This window comes from Ascoidea rubescens, assembly GCF_001661345.1.
Source record: "Ascoidea rubescens DSM 1968 unplaced genomic scaffold ASCRUscaffold_3, whole genome shotgun sequence".
NCBI classification, from domain to species: Eukaryota; Fungi; Ascomycota; class Saccharomycetes; order Ascoideales; family Ascoideaceae; genus Ascoidea; species Ascoidea rubescens.
In genome coordinates, this window is record NW_017962915.1 from 371997 (window position 1) to 391470 (window position 19474).

The 19474-nt window shown below is 31.2% G+C and overlaps 10 protein-coding genes and 1 non-coding gene across 11 annotated transcripts; 6 read left to right on the plus strand and 5 right to left on the minus strand.

Annotated features, from left to right (window-relative positions):
- Positions 1–94: 94 nt before the first annotated feature.
- ASCRUDRAFT_t42 lies at positions 95–208 on the minus strand. The gene has a single exon. It is a non-coding gene; the product is annotated as a tRNA-Leu (tRNA).
- A 332-nt stretch (positions 209–540) lies between these two features.
- Positions 541–1453, plus strand: ASCRUDRAFT_74706 (NADH dehydrogenase [ubiquinone] 1 beta subcomplex subunit 7). Its single transcript, XM_020192791.1, has 2 exons — positions 541–656; positions 753–1453. The coding sequence occupies exons 1-2, from the start codon at positions 629–631 to the stop codon at positions 1040–1042; spliced, it is 318 nt and encodes a 105-aa protein (XP_020048593.1). The 5' UTR covers positions 541–628; the 3' UTR covers positions 1043–1453.
- A 37-nt stretch (positions 1454–1490) lies between these two features.
- Positions 1491–3115, minus strand: RPT2 (proteasome regulatory particle base subunit RPT2). Its single transcript, XM_020191158.1, has 2 exons — positions 2988–3115; positions 1491–2894 (listed from the first exon to the last, which is right to left on the minus strand). The coding sequence occupies exons 1-2, from the start codon at positions 2988–2990 to the stop codon at positions 1575–1577; spliced, it is 1323 nt and encodes a 440-aa protein (XP_020048594.1). The 5' UTR covers positions 2991–3115; the 3' UTR covers positions 1491–1574.
- A 348-nt stretch (positions 3116–3463) lies between these two features.
- Positions 3464–7403, plus strand: RNA14 (cleavage polyadenylation factor subunit RNA14). Its single transcript, XM_020191041.1, has 6 exons — positions 3464–4308; positions 4366–4596; positions 4690–5233; positions 5345–5840; positions 6252–6394; positions 6821–7403. Exons 1-6 carry the CDS (start codon positions 3472–3474, stop codon positions 6982–6984), a joined length of 2415 nt encoding a protein of 804 aa, XP_020048595.1. The 5' UTR covers positions 3464–3471; the 3' UTR covers positions 6985–7403.
- Positions 7404–9577: 2174 nt separating this feature from the next.
- Positions 9578–11303, plus strand: ASCRUDRAFT_74708 (HAD-superfamily hydrolase). Its single transcript, XM_020192792.1, has one exon. It carries the CDS (start codon positions 9686–9688, stop codon positions 11192–11194), a length of 1509 nt encoding a protein of 502 aa, XP_020048596.1. The 5' UTR covers positions 9578–9685; the 3' UTR covers positions 11195–11303.
- Positions 11304–11888: 585 nt separating this feature from the next.
- ASCRUDRAFT_74709 (haloacid dehalogenase superfamily protein) lies at positions 11889–12880 on the minus strand (the record flags this gene model as incomplete). The annotated part of the gene is made up of 2 exons (XM_020192793.1): positions 11889–12784; positions 12855–12880. The coding sequence occupies 2 exons, from the start codon at positions 12875–12877 to the stop codon at positions 12064–12066; spliced, it is 744 nt and encodes a 247-aa protein (XP_020048597.1). The 3' UTR covers positions 11889–12063.
- Positions 12881–13582: 702 nt separating this feature from the next.
- Positions 13583–14470, minus strand: ASCRUDRAFT_6895 (uncharacterized protein; the record flags this gene model as incomplete). Its single annotated transcript, XM_020191605.1, has 1 exon — positions 13583–14470. One exon carries the CDS (start codon positions 14468–14470, stop codon positions 13583–13585), a length of 888 nt encoding a protein of 295 aa, XP_020048598.1.
- Positions 14471–14858: 388 nt separating this feature from the next.
- On the plus strand, positions 14859–16190 carry NMT1 (glycylpeptide N-tetradecanoyltransferase NMT1; the record flags this gene model as incomplete). Its single annotated transcript, XM_020190388.1, has 1 exon — positions 14859–16190. One exon carries the CDS (start codon positions 14859–14861, stop codon positions 16188–16190), a length of 1332 nt encoding a protein of 443 aa, XP_020048599.1.
- Positions 16191–16286: 96 nt separating this feature from the next.
- Positions 16287–16703, minus strand: ASCRUDRAFT_133757 (uncharacterized protein). The gene has a single exon (XM_020189062.1). It carries the CDS (start codon positions 16596–16598, stop codon positions 16383–16385), a length of 216 nt encoding a protein of 71 aa, XP_020048600.1. The 5' UTR covers positions 16599–16703; the 3' UTR covers positions 16287–16382.
- Positions 16704–16809: 106 nt separating this feature from the next.
- Positions 16810–17376, plus strand: UPS1 (Ups1p; the record flags this gene model as incomplete). The annotated part of the gene is made up of 1 exon (XM_020190348.1): positions 16810–17376. The coding sequence occupies one exon, from the start codon at positions 16810–16812 to the stop codon at positions 17374–17376; it is 567 nt and encodes a 188-aa protein (XP_020048601.1).
- Positions 17377–18792: 1416 nt separating this feature from the next.
- ASCRUDRAFT_6897 (DUF3602 domain-containing protein) lies at positions 18793–19206 on the plus strand (the record flags this gene model as incomplete). The annotated part of the gene is made up of 1 exon (XM_020191609.1): positions 18793–19206. One exon carries the CDS (start codon positions 18793–18795, stop codon positions 19204–19206), a length of 414 nt encoding a protein of 137 aa, XP_020048602.1.
- Positions 19207–19474: the final 268 nt, after the last annotated feature.

The following is a 19474-nucleotide window of genomic DNA, read 5'->3' on the forward strand; positions in this document are numbered from 1 at the left end:
TATTTCTAAATATTAAAAAAAAGAATTAAACAATAAGGTTAAAAGTTCGAAAAGAAGCCTTGTCGCGAATTTTCAACCAAGAACACAAAAAAAATGGTTGCAAGGAGGTTCGAACTCCTGCCTCTTTCGAGATCCGATTACCCACTTTCTAAAGTGAAAGTTATCTAGAACTTGAGTCGGACGCCTTAGACCTCTCGGCCATACAACCTTTGCTATATAGAAGAGTAATATGATTTTTGATTAGACACCAACATTATCCAAAACAACAATGGATTGTTGCAATCAATCAAGAAATTACATAAAGGTGTCAAATCTAAGGTATTAGAAATTATCAAATAAAAAAAAACAATGTTATTCCTTTAAATCCTTTAATGTAATTAATAATCAGCAAAAAGCTAGAACAAAATGGCTGTTTCTTCATATGGTTGAATTTGGCTGTGAAGCACCTGACCCTAGCACCTGATTTTCCAGCTGCAGCGGCTGCCAATGAAAATGCGTAAATTTATAATATATCGAGTGTATATTGCACTTGATTCCTGTGTCTGATACTACTGTTGATTCCAGAGACTTTGAAGAGTTGCTAGTTCCTATCACATTTTAAAACACGCTTACTATCAATTCTACAAAAATGGCTTTCACCGAATTCCCACCACTTCGTATGTTTATCAATTTTATTACCAAAATCCATTGATATTTTCGTGGAGATGGCTCATGATCCACTAACCACTGTCTTTGTTTTAAAATCCTTTTAGTCTCTCATGAGGAAATGAAAAAGCACAAGATTCCTTTAGGATATCGTGACAGATGTGCTGCTTTATTGGTTCCATTAAATAAATGTAGAATTGAAAACTATTACTTGCCATGGAAATGTACCCATGAACGTCATATTTATGAAGAATGTCAATATTTTGATTTCTTAAGACGTGTTAAACAATTAGATGAGAAAAAAGCTGAACTTAGAACCGAAAGAGATATAAAAATAAATGCCGAAAGAGAAGCTGCCAGAGAAGCTAGAGAGGCTGCTGAAGATGATGATGATTGATTGTTTCAACAAATCTTTTTAGAAAGCTACACAAAAATATAAAAATTTGCAAAATTTATATTCACTTAATAAAATGAACTAAATAATACTTAGAATCAATGATATTTGACTGGGTTTTGATTTCACTAAACTCTATGAATTATTAAGTTACAAAGCTACTAAACCATTAAATTTTATGTTTCATTCTTTTTTTCTTTCCTTATTTTTACAACAGATTATATTATTACTATTTTTCTTTATGGCTGTTTTAACTATTATTAAATTTTATGATATTCAATTAAACTCATTTAATATTCATGCTTAAATACAACCACAAAACTAGGTCAAAAACCATTATAAATAGGATATTGACTTTTTTTGGAGGTTTTTGGTTGTTTTCTTAATAAACTTTAAATAACTAAATTAATATTAAACGTAGTAAAAAAGATATGAATTTTCAAATTATATTAAAAGAAATAAACCGTTGATTATTAATATATTTAAAAGTATAAATAATTAAAATAAAATAATCTATGTTGAAAATTTAATAAAACTAAAGATAGAGGCCTTCAAGATTTTCTTCCACTTTATTTTTAAGAACTCTTTCTTTAGCTTTAGTAAAATCATCCATTGTCACTTGCATTCTTCTTTCTCTTAAGGCTAATAATCCGGCTTCAGTACACATGGCTTTAATGTCGGCACCACTTAAGTCATCTTTACTAGTCACTAAATCATCTAATTTAACATCCTCAGCTAGATTCATTTTATTTGTATGAATTCCTAAAATTTTTTTCTTTGTCGATGGATCAGGGTTTTCAAATAAAATTTTACGATCAATTCTACCAGGTCTAATCAAAGCAGGATCCAAGCTTTCAATTTTATTTGTAGCCATTATAACTTTAACATCACCTCTATCATCAAACCCATCTAATTGATTTAATAATTCCAACATAGTTCTTTGGACTTCTCTTTCACCACCTGAAGTGGATTCATATCTTTTAGTACCAATTGCGTCAATTTCATCAATAAACACAATTGATGGGGCATGATCAGCTGCCACTTTAAAGATTTGTCGACAAAGTCTTGGACCATCACCAAGATACTTTTGAATTAATTCCGAACCAACAATTCTCAAAAATGTTGCTGAAGTTTGATTTGCAACAGCTTTTGCTAATAAAGTTTTTCCAGTACCTGGAGCACCATAAAGTATAACACCTTTTGGAGGTTTTATACCCATTTCTTCATATAATTCTGGATGAGTTAAAGGTAATTCAACAGATTCTTTAATTTCTTGGATTTGAGATTCTAAACCACCAATGTCGCCGTAAGATTCAGTTGGAGATTTATCTAATTTCATAACACTCACCATTGGATCATCGTCATCTTGTAATACGCCAATGATTGACATGGTTTTATGATGTAATAATACAGAACAATTTGGTTCTAATAAACCTTTATCGACAAAGGATAATATTGAGACATAATATTCTACGCCAGAATTGGAAGAAATTATAGCATGGTCATCATCGATGATTTCTTCTAAAGTACCAATTGACATTGGAGAGCCTCTCAAATCATCAATCTTTTCTCTTTCTTCAATTACTTTTTCATTCGCAGTTGGTTGGAATGTCTCATTATTCAATACAAACTCTTGTTCCATTAGTAAATGATCTTTGATTCTTTCCATTTTTAATAATTTTAATTTGCAACGAGTTGTTGGGTAGACTACAGGTAATTTTGCTGAAGTAGCTGGACCTTTTCTCTTCTTTCGGCCGAATTTTGATTGAACTGGAGGTTCATATTTTGGCTTATCCTTTTTATTATCTTTTTTATTGGAATTATTATTGGGATTCAATCCAGAAGCACCTTGACCCTGAAAACAACAGTAGAAGATAAAAAGCTATTAGTAAATCATGTTCGATAGTAGTAATAAATCTATGGTCAACACCCATCAAATATAACATACCATGATGAATAAAATATATGGAAAACAGAGTGATCTTGGTGTTGAATACTAAAACTGCAGTCAATTGATTGTGCTGTTTCCTATGGTTGGTATATCGAAAACTGATGCTTCTTTTAGTTCCTTTAGTGGTTGTTCTTCAGCTGAAAATTGGCCACCCATTGAAAACAGTGAAAAGAGAAAGAGGCCGTAGACCGGTTCGCAGTCAAAGATTGATTACGGTCGGTACTGGATGTTCGTGAAACGCCGTACAAATTTCCGGACTCTGCGAAACATCGTATGCTTTGTACTGATTGGCCAGATTTAATACACTTTAATTTTCATATTTGTGGCTATAATGTGCTATTGTGTAATAGTCACAGCAATACGCATGTATATGCAGTGACACATGTGACTGAGACTCTGGAGTTTCGCTGGGAATAAATAATTCAGTGGTGTAAAAGAGATTGCTTTTATCACTTTTGCATTGATAGAATAGTGTTTTAGCATGTTTCAACCCACTCAGAATGTTGCCGGTGGCCAAAGACTGATGAATTTTACTTTCCAAGCAACGACACCACAATCAATATCTCTCACTCCTCTACCAGAGAAAAACGTTCCTGTAGATTTAGTTGATCAATTGGAGGATAAGTTGAAAGAGAATACCACTGACTTCAACACTTGGTTGTTATTGATTTATTTGACTCAAAAAAAGGACAAGTTGGTTGATGTTCGAAAGGTTTATGAAAACTGTTTAAAAGTTTTCCCCTTTTCATCATTAGTTTGGTTGAATTATATCAATTATGAGTTATCAAGGGCAAAATTTGAAGAGGCTGAAAGTTTATTTTCCAGATGTTTAAATAAAAATTTAAGTGTTTCATTATGGCAAAATTACATTGAGTATGTTTTAAGAACTAATACAAATTCTACAAAGATGATTAACGAAAAACAAATTGATCCATCAGTTTCAAGAGGCATTGTAATTCAAGCTTTTGATTTTGCTTTAGACAATATCGGCATAGATATAAATTCGACTCCATTATGGGAATCATATTTGGATTATATTAATAATTGGAAAACAACAACAAATTGGGAAAATCAACAAAAAATGGATATAAAAAGAAGAATTTTTAATAAATGTTGCAAAATCCCTTTAAATAACCTATCCAGGTTATGGAATTTATATACAAGTTTTGAAAATGACTTAAATCCCCAAACTGCGAGAAATTTTATTGATCACGTAAATGCTTCTTACATGTCTGCTAAATCTTGGTTACTTGAATTTAATAATTTTTCAAACGGTTTAATCATCAACGATTACAATAGTATGAATGCTAATTGTTATGTGGATTTCCTTGAACTTATCAAATTGAATCTAACGGATTCTCAAATTAAGTCAAAGATATTGAATTTGAATATTAATAGATTAAATTCCATTCAACAAAAAAAACAATTGAATATTTGGAAAATTTGGATTAATTTTGAAAAATCTAATAAACTAAATTTAAAAGATCCAAAAGCTTTAAATCTTAGAGTTGATTATATTTATAAAAAAACCACTGAGCATTTCTTTTTCTATCCCGAAGTTTGGTTTGATTACATTCAATATAATCTATCTAATATTTCATCTTCAGTTGAAAAAAACGGAGATTCGACTCAAGATATTAGCAATATTACTTCAAGTAACAACATCGATACATCTTCAAATTCTCCTCAACCAAACCAGTCCCAATCTCAATCTATTATTAAAAATTCAATTAAGATTATAAATGAAGCAATTGCAGTTAATCCATTATCATTTTCATTAACTTATTTATTAGCTGAATTATATGAAAAAAGTTTGAATTTAAAACCTATCAAAAAAGTTTTTGGTACATTGATTGCCAATTACATTAAAATCTTTTATAATTTAGAATCGAATTTACAACTTTTAGTTAATACTTTAAAACAAATTAATATAGATATTAAATCAATTAAAGAAAATCAAAACAATTTAAAAATCAGTAACAGTGATGTTGAAATTAAAATTGCTTTGTTAAAATCCAAGTATAAAAATTTTACCGATCAGTTGATTAATATTATTGTTAAACATAAAGAGATAAAAAGATTTATAACATCCATATATATTCAACTTATTAAAATAGTTAAAAGATCGTTTAGTAAAGATCAAGCGAGGTCTATTTTTTCAGAAGCTAGAAGATTATTTCCTAAATTAACATGGCATATATATTATGAAAATTCGATGATGGAATATTATTCAGCATCTAATAGTGAGGTTGGTAAAAAAAATGCAGTTAAAATTTTCACATTATCATTGAAGAAAATGGGGCAAATTTGGGATTCAGAGAAATTAGTATTAGACTCAATTGAAATAGATAAAGCGGATAAAATAAAGCATAATTCAAAGAGAAAAGAAGAACATTTCAATTTTTTTAAGAATGAGAATTTTGAGTTTATATTAAAATATTTTGAGTTTCTAATTATGGTTAATGATTATAATAATATAAGATCATTATTTGAATCATCATTAAAAAATTACAAACTTAACCATGCTGCTGTTGAGGAATCATCAATAATTTCTAAAAATGGGGTGAAAACAATTGAGGATTTAGGATTCAATCACAGTAAAAATAACAGTAACAAATGCTGTATAAAAAGTGATGAAATCGAGTCTAACAATTTGAAGAAATTGTTTAAAATTTTGTTAAAATTTGAATTAAATAATGGCAATATAACAACGATGAAGGATATAATTAATAAATATAAATTTGAATTTTTTCCTAATGAATCTAGATTGAAGATTTTTTCAAATGCATTTGTTGAAATCGATGGGAAGAATTATATTAAAGAATTTGATATTGGAGTTAATTCATCTAAGTTTTATAATATATTGAATAATAATGCATATTCAATTAATAATATTTATGAGGATGAGAGAGATAATGTGATTTTAGCAGGAAATAATTTTGATTACAATAATATAATATTGGAAACAGGATATAATAGTGAGCCTAAAACAATATTTGACGAAAATAATAGGCCATCAAATAAAGTTAATAAAATGTTGGAAGATGATTATTCTGATGATGATTTAGTGGATAATTATAAGTATAATTATAACTGTAATAAAAAAGGCGGAATCAACAACAATAATAATGAGCCAGATTTAAGTACAGATGATTATCATTACACAGAAAACAATTTAATGTTCAAACGAATAAAAAGAGTTAAAAATTTGAATCCTAAATTTAATAATAATATTAATATTTTGTATAATAAAAAGGGGAGTAATGAAGAAGTTGAGGATAGTTATAATTTCGATGACAATTTTGATACCGTTTATAATAATGGAAATATAAATAATAATAAAAATAATAACAGCAGTAATAATAATTTAGCTAGTAATGGAAATGATTTCAGTAGTGAAAACAGTGGGGTTAATATGAACAGAACTAGCACAAATAATATGGGCAGTAATACCAATAATAGCAAAATGAACAACAATAGTAATAATAATAATAATAATAATAATAATAATAATAATAATAATAATAATAATAATAATAATAATAATAATAATAATAATAATAATAATAATAATANTAATAATAATAATAATAATAATAATAATAATAATAATAATAATAATAATAATAATAATAATAATAATAATAATAATAATAATAATAATAATAATAGCACTAGTAGTAATAATACAAACAACAATAATACTGTTACTGTTACTACTGTTGCAAATACTAGTAATAGTAATAGTAATAGTAGTAATAATAATGGCAATAAGGTAAAATTGGATGATAATAATAATGAAATTGACGAAGAATCAAGAAAGTTAACAGAGGATGCCAAAACATTTATAACAGATGAAATTTATTCATTATTGAGACAATTACCCAATAGTAATTGTTTTCAAAAAGAGTTATTTGGAGTTGAGAAAGTTGTTGAGTTACTCCAGGGATTAAGAAAAGGACCGACACCAAATCGACAATCTAATTGGAATTGAATATTTTTTATTTTTTTTATTTTTTTTTCCAATTAAATCATGTAAGTTATAAAATTGGATTCGAATAAAGTAATGAAAGTAGTGTGTATTTACTCCTTTTTATTTACATTTGTGGTTCGATATATAAAATATAATACAGTTTGTTTCATTTTTAGAAAAATTTCACGTGGAATGTGTATAAATTAAGTAAGGGAGGATGAGTAAAGAAAGTGTTATAGGAAGAGATGCTGTTTATTTGCGAGTTGTGTTTGTGAAGGTATTATGAGTAAAAAATTCAGAATCTACACAAATTGATAAAACTTATAAAGAGAGAAAAAAAGTGGATAAAACTAATCGGATGAAATAGTGAAACAAAACGAGTAGATAAAGAGGTGAATAAATTGGTTAAATTGGTTCCTTTTAAGCATTAAATGGTAATCAATTGTTTGAGAGAACCAAACTATGATTGGATTACAGTTGAAATATGGTTGGATTGTTTGATTGTAATTTGAGTATAAGTTGATTTTTAGTCGTTGGAAAGCTTTAAATTGAGGCTAAAAAGAAGAGGGAGACAGGAATAGTAGGGAATTCCCATTTCCGAGTTGGATTTGCAATTGAAAAATTTGCAAGATGAGAAAAACGTACTAGGAGGAGACCATTTCTACGGGGGCAGTTGCAAAACCTGTTTGACAGAATGAAATCTTATGTCAAAAAATGCAGGTAAGAAAAAGCTAGTGCTGCAGAATCGTTCCAGTTAGAACAATTTTGGTTTGTGTGTAAATAGTGAAATAAGAGGACCTTATTGTGTTCTTAACGCACGTGCTCTGTCAGTGGTCTTTCTTCCGGAAACTATCACGAGCATGAGCTGCAGGCTTGACGCAGGTAGCAGGAAAGACGCAGCAAAGGGTTTCTTTTCTTCAATGGGAAATGGTGATATAAATCCCATAAATAAACAATCAGAAACGAAAGTTGATATCTTTTTAGCAATAAATAGTCTTTGAATAAGAGAAAATTGGGTTTTAGATTATTGGAAAAAACTCATAATTTTAAAACATAATATGAAAATTTGTTCAATTATGATGTGACAATTATGAAACTGATTTTATAATTGATTTTTTAAGCAAATGAAAATGTAGGATTAATACAAGAAATGAAATGTGAATTAAAAGGAGAAACACAAGATTGAGAAAATACGTAATTGAGATATATCCATAATATTCTTATAGTGTTTTTGAGATATTTGAGATATATTAGAGATAAATACGAATATGTTTTGAATGTGGCAAAACTATGAATCATAGAAGTAAATTTAATTCTACTGGATGCCATGCTTTTGTTGATTTTCTCGGATCGTTTTTCATGAGTTTTCAACTTTCCAGCTGCAATGTGTGTAATGACCTATGTAATGGTAGATGTAATTATCCAATTGATAGCTCACTATAATCCCGGTTAGCACAGATTGAGGAATTCTTTTTCGCAGCGGATAGTATGTTTGTTACTGAATTATTTTGTGGTTTGAAAGCACAATTGCAAACAGTAATTCTCTTTCAGAAACTGATTATTTTTGTAACAACATTCTTTTTGCAAGCACTGTTTTCAAATAAAAAAGAAAACACAGATGATCAGTACTAATCACAAGAATATATGAGCAGTTTCCAGTTGTTTGTTACCATTAGCTGGAAGATCTTCCTCTGTGTTCATTTCTACCAATCAGAGTCCTCAACAGGCTATTGTTATCCGCGCACAGCCTATATGGCTAACCACGCGTCCTCCTTCTGATGTCCTGACGTATATAGCTCGTTTTTTCGGCGGTGGATGCTCGCTCATAACGCGTTGAAACCTGGACAAATCAGCTGGAGAAAAAAGATAAGCCAATGGCCAAAACAGTTCAAGTGTTTCAGCTGGAAATAAGTCTTTCTCAATAAATTGTAAGACAAAAGGGACCCTTGCACTTTATTTTCAGCCAACTCCAGCAGCGGATTGGTGAAAGGAAATAGAAAGAGGAGAAGATAAAGTCTTATTTGGCGGACAAACACTACAGAGCGCCCACGATTTTCTATGCCTGGATGGACATGGAGGCGAAAAAACAGAAAACAATAAGAACACCAGAAGAGTGGTGGAAGAACACCCAGTAGTTCACCTTTGTGTTACAAAGCAGAATCGTGGTTTATCCAAGTGCGCCCACCCGCACGTGCAGACAGCGGACCTGGGTGCGAACGTTACTTTTTTGCTAAGCGCCCGCATGTTCGGAGCCACAAGGAGCCACCACGGCGCGGCCAAAGTGCTAGAGCCAGGTCCCGGAGCAGGATTGCTGCAGCGTGACATCACCTGCAGGCCAGCGGACGCTGCTGCGATCGACGCTATCTTTTCTTTTGAACCTGTTTGGGCCTGTCTGAGCTAGCGCGATAGTGGTAATGGCTCCCGTTGGGTTGTCCGTATCAGCCAACTCTATCTTGCTCTATTCCAGAATCCCAGCTGGAAAAAATGCTATATAAGCATCTTCTTTTCTGCCCTGACTTTTGCCTTTTATCTGGCTCATCTTTCCTCTTTAAGTTTGGCTTTTATATTTCCTTCGTCTGAAAAATTGTCTTTTTTTCCGAAAATATAAATACATCTCTGTTTCCTCTTTGTCAACACTTCTACCAACTGATCTCAATACTTCCTACGGCTTGCTTATCACTCATACCATAGTCCGATCATCTCACCAATAAATACCTTTGTCATGTCTTCCATCACTTCTCTTAGTAATTCCCTATCCAATTCCTTTATCACTGACTCAATTGATACTGCTAAGACAACCCCCATGGCCTCTCCCGCCATGAAACCAAATATGTCTTACTCCTACTTGAACAACGACAACATAGATCAAATGCAGCCACTTCCCAGAAAGGAAAAAGTCTCTTCTTTGTCTCTATCCGACCAATGGAACTACTCAAGTTTGACCAGACTAAACTCGTCCATTGCCTCAAGATCTAGATCTTCTAGTATAATCTCTGCTGGTATTTCAAGAAATACTTCGATAAATAAGTCAAGAATTCAGAAAAAACTGGTTATTGACCATCAAAGAGTAGCCTCTTATGCCTTTTGTTTCGATATCGATGGTGTTATTGTCAAGGGCCCCGAAACAATTCCCGAGGCTAAAACCGCTCTCAAAATGCTCAACGGCGACAATCCTTACAACATAAAGGTCCCTTACATTTTTGTCACTAATGGTGGAGGTCGCTCTGAAAAGGCAAGATGCCAGGATTTATCCAAAAGACTAAACGTACCTGTTGCTCAAAACCAAGTCATACAGGGCCATACTCCAATGAAGGACTTGATTAACGTTTTTAAAACTGTTTTGGTAGTCGGTGGTGTTGGAAACGATTGCAGAAATGTGGCCCTTGAATACGGGTTTGAAGATGTTGTCACTCCCCTAGATATAATGAAATGGAACCCAAGCGTCACTCCTTACCACACTCTTACTGAACAAGAGCTAAAATTCGCTGAAGATCGTGATTTCAACAATGTTAAAATAGACGCCATACTAGTTTTTGCTGATTCCAGAAATTGGGCTGCTGATCAGCAAATTATTCTTGAATTATTGCTATCCAGAAATGGTTACATGGGCACTGCCTCCGATACTTTTGATCAAGGCCCAGGCTTGTTTTTTGCTCACTCAGATTTCGTTTGGGCAACTAATTACAAACTATCAAGATATGGTATGGGCGCTTTACAAGTTTCTATCGCTGCTTTGTATAGAGAACACACTGGAAAGGAATTAAAAGTTACAAGATTCGGTAAACCTCAAAGAGGCACCTTTAGATATACTTCAAAGGTTTTAACAAACTGGAGAAAAGATGTCCTTGAAGAGCATGTTGACAACACTGACTCCCCCTTTATCTCAGATATCTCAGACGAAGATGAAGACGACTACTTTTCAACAAGTGATACCGATGATGAACCTTTGACTGTTCAAGCCTTGTCAGGAAAATTAAAACTAGATATTCCTCCTGCCTCAACTGTTTACTTTGTTGGTGATACTCCAGAATCAGATATTAGATTTGCAAATTCTCATGATGCTTCATGGTTCTCGATCTTGGTTAAAACTGGTGTTTATCAAAATGGCACTGTTCCTCGTTATCAACCAAAGCATACTTGTGAAAATGTTTTAGAAGCTGTACAATTTGCAATCGAAAGAGAACATGAAAAGGAACTAGCTGAATGGAATTTAACTATGACTAGACCATAATTTCAATATTCATTTTCATTCACAAAATTAAAATAAATTCATTCGATTCATATAACTTAGATTATACATTTATAAAGAAATCAAAAACAAAGGAAAATGAACAAAGAACAAAAAATTGAATAAAAAAAAAAATTATAATTTTTAAATTACTTGTTTTATAAATCAAATTACATTTTAAGGATTTGTTTGTTTTGTTTTGTTTTGTTTTGTTTTGTTTTGTTTTGTTTTGTTTCTGTTTTTTTATTTGACTGATGTTTTTTTATACATTGATTCTTTTTTTTCTGTTTGGGATGGGCTTAAATTTTTTCTTTACTCTTTTTTTAGTGTTTCGTTACAAAAATTAAAATTTTTTTTTTGGTTTTATTTGATTATATACTACTTTTACATATACTGTGTCTTTTTTCTTACTTTTTTTAAATAAAAGTTGTCTTCAATAAATTTTTCTTTCTTTTGTTAGCTTAGTATCATTACTACCATGTTTAGTGTATTCATATGGGAACTAACTCTATCTTTTTAGGTTATAAACCATAAAAAAATCAAATTTAAAAAACTTGAAAAAAAGGAAAATCAAACATGAAACATAAAATTTAAAACATAAAACATAAAAAACAATCGATAATAAATAATAAATGATTTATAAAAAAAAATAATTAATAAAATATATAACATAACTTGAAACAAATATTAATTTAATGTCATCATCAAAAATGCAAATAGAATTTTACTTTTTTAAAGAAACTTTTCTTTTTCTTTTTCTTTTTCTTTCTTTCTTTTTCTACCAGTAAATTTGTAACAAAAAAAATTTAATTAAAGGAAAAACAAAGTTTTCGCTAAAGGATTTAATTTTAGTCTTCGAAATTAACTCCAATTTAAAAAAAGTTGTATTTTTTAAAATCAAATTCCTTAATGCTCAGAAGAACTTCGCCTTTACCTTCAATAATTTTCAAAACGTTTTCCTCTCCAATTGCTTTAACAGCATTAACATCAGGGACCCATATAACATAACAATTAGCTGCAATGGCACCCAAAACACCAGGTTTCCCATCTTCAAATACCATACATTCTTCTGGTTTGATTTTATTGTCTGTATTTAATAATCCGAGATTTTCATTCAACATTTTCAATGATAATAACCATATATCAGGTTTGGGTTTTCCTCTTCCTTTGCCTATTCTTGAGTCATCGCCTGCAATAATATTCCCATCAAATAAATCAAATTCTTTCAAATGAGATGTCTTTCTTTGAAAGTTTAATTTATAAGAAGAAGTGGCAACAGCCATTGGAACTCCTGATTCTTTGAGTTTCTTCAATAATAGTAAGACTCCTGGCAAAAATTCACATGTTGGCCATTTAGATTCTTGCAATTTAAATGAAATATCGTAAACTTCTTGGGGAGAAATAGGTAAATCATAGCTCTTGATCAAAAACGCAGTAGATTCGTTTCCTGGTCTTCCCTGAAGTTCAACCTTAACATCCCAAGTCAATGGCCCCTTTCCATACATGGCTAGTAACTCGTCTGTAACTTCAGTGTATTTGCTTTCGCTGTTGATGAGCAACCCATCCATATCAAATAAGCATGCCCTGAATTTTCTTTGTTAAAAACACAGTGACTTGTTAGTATGTCATTGCACCTTATCTGGAGAACATTCAGAATGCATACCTAGAGATGGTATTCCTGGTCATTTTTGCACTTATGGAATAATACCAAATGTCCCTGATGTGATATCTTTGGTATTTACAGTCTCTGATGCTTTTGATAGTTCAGCTATTTATACCTTCACTAAAAATCACAGTTCAGAGCCCTAGGGTTATGTTGAAGATCATAGAGGTAATTGGTAAATTAAATTAGTACAAATTGGTATAAGCTAATATAGAGTTGGTATACAATTACAGACCCAAACCAAAGACACTGAGTTTTTTGTGACAGTGATGAATATGGTAATGTACTTGCATTTTTGGCTGGCCCCATTGACTGGAAATAACCGCAATTTCCTTAATATGTTGTTATTTCTCTCTTACACCACTCAGGCACCAATTGAGGTGAGACCACAAGAAGCAACACGAGTTGTTTGATTCAAGGTCTACATATCCTATTAAAATAGAAACCAGCCCAGTTTCATCAAAAAAAACGTGGAAAGCATCGTTTCGTCTTGTACTAGTGTCTGGCTTTTGCCAAAAGTAAAGCAAAATCTTTTGATTTCATAATCTAAACCAAATACCAGAGCACAAAATATTTGAAGCTACTATAATTTGAAAAAAGGCAAAAAATAATATTGTTTTTTTCTTTTCAATAACTGACCTGCAACTGGTTCAATTAAAACCAAAAAACAAATTACACCTTTATTGGATGTAAAATCAAATATTTAAGACAATTTTTTGTTTGTTTGCTTATTTTGCATATAATGAGGATTTCTGAAACAAATCTTTAATTTCCTCAATTAACTCATCATTGTTTTTTTCAATATTACTGATTTTTTTTTCATCATTATCCATTATTGTGAGTATTTTTTTCAAAAAAATATCATAGTTATCATTATTAATATCGATTCCCAAATTGTTTAATAAGTTTCTATCCAAATTTTTATTATACTCCTCTAATTTAGCCACTCTTTCAGTTAAATTTGAATGTTTTTTAGCAAAAATGGAAATTAATTCTTGATTGACTTTTGGTCTTAATTCAAAATTTTCTCTTGCTGAGCTATTAATTGTATTTAAGATTTTTTTATCTTGATTCAATAAATTAATTAATTTTGTCGATAAAAATTCATTTCTCTGAATTCTTAATTGTAAAATTAAATTATCTTCTTGTAATCTAGTTATCTCCTTATCATAATCCGGTTCTTTTTCTTTCTCTTGCTCTTTGTTTTTATCTTTGTCCTTTTCATTATTTCTATCTTTATCTTTATTTTGATTTGAATCGCCATCTCTCATTTTATTTTTCTTTCTTTTATCTCCATTAATTGAAAGATCTCTTTCAGAATCTTTTTTTTCCTCTTCTTCATCTTCTTCAACAATCTGAGCTAAATTTGAATTTTCATATTTTTGCAATAAACTATCTGTGCTAATTATATTATTGTCGGGACTATTATTGTATGGTTCTAAAAAAGAATTCGTTATAAACTGATCAAAATTCACATTAACATCATCGGCTAATGATCTTGCAATTTTCTCAACTTCATCATCTTGTTTTCTTGCATCCATTAAATGAACAGATAGTTCATTAATAAGATATTCCAATGATCTGAGATCATCTACTGAAGTCTGGTCCATATCCATTTTGACAAGTAATCGAAACTAAAAGATAAAATGAACAAAAATTTGAAAATGGTTAGCTGTTAAATAAACCAATAGAATTAAGATTTATATAATGATTGGTTATTGATCTTTTGATTACTTAGTCTTGATTATTTAATCTTGATTATTTAATCTTTTGATCTTAATCTTTTAAAATTTAAACGGTGTTAACTTCCAGCAAAAGCAATAAAGCTGACATTGAAAATATTTTTCAACTAACAGCAACAATAATTCATATAATATATCAACCAAAACACAGGTAAAGGAATCTTCAAAATAAACTTAATCCTTTGTTTTCTTTATATTACTAGCAATAAGAATAATCATAATAATAAAAATTATAGAAAATTAAAAGCTCTTAAATTAAATCATGTCCGATCAACCACCTAATAAACCAAATCTTAATTCCATTAAGAAATTATTGGAAATGTTAAGTATGGGAAAGGAATTAACTGAGGCCCAACATAAAGAAATGAAAGATTATAAGTTTTGGAAGACTCAACCTGTTATATCCTTTGATGAAAAAATATCTCAAGAAGGACCAATTGATAGTCGTAAAACTGTTGCAGATATATCAGAAAAGCCCTTGCCATTATTAGAAGGGTTTGAATGGGATACATTAGATTTAACAAGTACAAAAGAGCTTGATGAGGTTTATAATCTATTACATGAAAATTATGTTGAAGATTCAGGTGAATCATTTAGGTTTAAATACTCAGCAGAATTTTTTGATTGGGCATTAAAACCTCCAGGATGGAAAAAAGATTGGCATGTTGGAGTTCGTGTCAAAAGTTCTAAAAGATTGGTTGCATTTATTTCAGCTATTCCATTAAGATTGAAATTACATGATAAGATAATTGAATCAGTTGAAATTAATTTTTTATGTGTTCATAAAAAATTAAGAAGTAAAAGATTAACACCAGTTTTAATCAAAGAAATCACAAGAAGAGTGAATAGATATGATATTTGGCAAGCATTATATACAGCAGGAATTGTTTTACCAAGTCCAATTTCAACATGTCGCTATACACACAGACCGATTAATTGGGAAAAATTACATGAAGTTGGATTTTCAAGCTTACCAGAAGATAGTACTAAAGAAGACATGGTGAAGAAGTATTATATAGATGAGAATAACGAAGCCATTAAACTTGAAGGATTAAGAAAGATGACTGAGGATGATGTTGATGAAGTGCTTGAATTATATAATAAATTTCAAGCCAAATATGAATTAATTCAGGTCTTTGATAAGGAAGACTTGAAACATTGGTTATTAAAAGGTAAGGAGGTGATTTATACTTATGTTGTTGAAGATAAAAGCAATAAGAAAATCACTGATTTCTTTTCATTTTATCTTTTGCCATTTAAAATATTAAATGTTCCCAAACACGAGCAGTTAAACATTTCGTATTTATTTTATTATGGAACAGATCATGATAGTAGTAAGAAAGAATTGGAAACTCGATTAAAGTTGTTAATGAAGAATGCGTTGGTTATTAATAAAGGGCTTAAGATTGATGTGTTTAATGCTTTAACATCTCAAGATAATACGTTGTTTTTAGAAGATTTGAATTTTGGATTAGGTGATGGGTATTTGAACTATTATTTGTTCAATTATAAGGCATTTCCCATTCTGGGTGGAATCAATAAACATACTAAATTGATTGAAGAAGGAAGTGGAATTGGAGTTGTAATGTTATGATAGTAAAATGGGATGGTAACGAGTGTGTTCCATAAAGATTAGAATGGTTTATAGTGATTGCAATTCCAAAAGTAAGCAAATAGAACAGAAAAATTTATTGATAACGAAAGCAAATAAAACAACTAAATAGTCAAACAGTCAGTATATGTGCCTATTGTTATTAAGTAGTTTCACGTTCATTAAGACCGGCATTTAGACGAAATCCGGCAAGGAGAGACATGAAAAATCTGCCGTGCCGGACCAATGAAAAGAAGTTATTACAAATAAAACGACCTTTTTTCTGGAGGAAAGTGCTTCGATTATTAAAACACTGGAGGGAGATAGGAAACATAGATAAAGAAGAACAAAGAAGCTGAAAAACGCACAGAGCAAGAGAATATTTAGCAGCAGAAGAAAATAGATCATCATTTTTGCAGTAGTCTTGGAGCGAAAAATTATAGACAGCGTGGTTTAGGGAGTTTGAAAAAAAAACAAGAATTCACCAAGTTTCAATTTCTACATTCGCAATAGCAGCATTATTAGTGAGTTAGAAACACAAGAAAACATTATTTTGGTCATATAATCATACAAGTGTATCACTAAAAAGCCAAATAGTAGCACATCAGTACTGAGAATCAAAATGGTTTTATGGTATAAGAATGGAAATGAGTATAACTACAATTTCCAGACAGTTTCACTAGCAATATACAACAAATATCCTAATCCGTTTTCCACACATGTATTGTCAGTTGATACAATAGAAAATCGAATTGATAGTGAGGGAAACCTACACAGGACGAGGTTGATAATGAAAGAAGGGAGATTGCCAATATGGGCGAAACCATTTTTGAAAAACATCAACAGATCATGGATTATTGAAAAGAGTATAGTCAATCCCCAAAAGAAAATAATGAAGTTATATACAAGAAACCTTGACCATACCAGAATATTAAAGATTGAGGAGTATTCCAAATACTACTTTGATAGCATAATCAAGAAAACCATAGTTAAAAGCCAGGTCAAGTTTAGTTCTACATTCAAAGGGCTAGGAATCAAAGATCGAATTGAAAAATGGTCACATAAAAGATTTGATGATAATATTAAGAAAAGCAGTAATGGGTTGTTGTATGTGTTGAAGCAATTGGATGAAAAGACAAAGAAGTGGAAGGAGAATTATAAAATAAGCAACACGACCCAAATCCAGTAAAATCCAGTATAGCCGGATAGAATTATATAAACTGGACATGAACTGGAATAAATCTCAAGCTGATCGTTTTCGGAGTTATAATTTTGATTTTTTTTTTTGCATTATACTTTACTGCCACCGCTATTGTTTTTTCAAAACCCTTGACACTTTTCCAGCTGAACAGATCAGAACATGTCATAGCATCATGTTATTTCTCTATTATGCCATCTTTTTGTCTGTTTATAATGAATGTATATACAAAACCCGCTTCCAAAGACCAGTGCGATGGTGCGTCCTTCAGGATATGCACGTGCTCAAGGAAATTCTTCAACGGTCGGCCGAACACACCCCTGCTGTGGTGCGCTTGCCGAACAGCGTCTTGCCGGACGGCTGCTCACGTTGGGCTCACGCCGAGCTCACGAGGAACGGGGGCTCACGTTCTGTGCGTGGCCCCGGCGGCAAAAGCGCTCCCATTTGGGGTCTGGCGGGCCCCAAAGACCCTGCGCCTGGCGGAAATTTCTGCGCTGTATTGCGGGGCCACAGTACGGGTACAGCGGGTGCGTGCTTTGCGCTGTGGCCTTGCGAAACCACCCTGCTATCAGAATGTTGCCAATGAGCTAAAAAGGAATGACATGGACATCTTTTCAACGTTAAAATATAGAAATAAAAAAGCGAAACCGTTTAAAGTGATGTGTAAATTAATCTAAATTCACTTCCATTAACCACTATTCATTCACAAAGTATTTGCAATTCTATTATGTCAAGTTTGAATGAGGGTTTTCATGTCTGTAGGCTCATTGTAGCCTTATTAAAGGAATAATTCAACAACCAACACAAGAAAAAAACTTCACTGTTGTGTTGTGTGCTAATTTTCTTTCTGTTTATACATTTTTTTGTCATATTTTTCCAATTTTGCATGCTTTTCCCCAGGTTTTGTTAAAAAATTTAAAAAAATTTAAAAACAAAAATTTTTCTTAAAAGTTTTTCGTTGTTGTTTTTCCAATTTACTGTGATTTACTGACAATTTTATTGCGATTTTATTGCACACTTATTGTAATTTTTATTAGAATTTTATTAAGATTCCAATACAATTGAAATAAAAGTTTAAGGAAATTTTATTTTTACTCACAGTTTTATTTTTATTCTCATCATTACTACCACCCATCACCCATATAGTTGATTTCTATGTTAATGAAAAAAAATATAAAACCATGAGTTTCTCTCAGTAATTACACATATTTCTTCTCTTTTTTCTCATCTCATATTCTAATATATTAATTTTTCTTTGATTTAAATCAAAATTCTTATTATATCATACTAGCAAATAATAACAAATAATAATAAATAATAAAACAACCAATTTTAATACCTAATAACTAATTTATACTTCACGATTACCCCCATTATCCCATTCACTTATAACTTATATCTACCAAAATGTCTGGAAACCAAGTATACATATCAGTTGGCCGTGGTGGTGCTGGAAACATGGTTAAGGATAAATCACCAGTCAGTCCCAAATTAATTCCAATGGGTAGCGACACTCCTCACATTCCAGCTACTCAACCAAGATACACCACAGGAAGAGGTGGTGCTGGTAATATGGTCAAAAATGACGATCCTGACAAGGCTAGACTAGCCCAAGATATTGAGCCAATTAGATCCAACGGCAGTTACACCTACAAACCCTTAAGTCCATACAAAAGCATCGGTAGAGGTGGATTTGGAAATATGATCGACACCACTGTCTCCAAAACCTCTTCAGTCTCCAGATGTGTGAGTCGTGAGTCCAAGAGTTCCTCCAAGAGCCACGATGGTTCAATATTAAAGAAACTCAAAAACTTTTTCTAGATCTGAAAACTCTCTAAAACCCTCTAAAACCCTTTAAAGCTCTCCATTTTTTTTCTAATAAGCCTTTTCGTTTATCTCTCTTGCTGTTTTATCTTGCCCTGTTATTCTACTGTTGTTAATGGTTGTGTACTTTCTATTCATTTCTCTTCATTTGTCTTGCTTACGTTGCCCTCAAACCTCTCTTTCTTAATGTCTATATTTACTCATCTTTTTGTCCCACTCTCACACTTTTTTTATACTATAATCCACGTCCGACTAGCACAGGTGC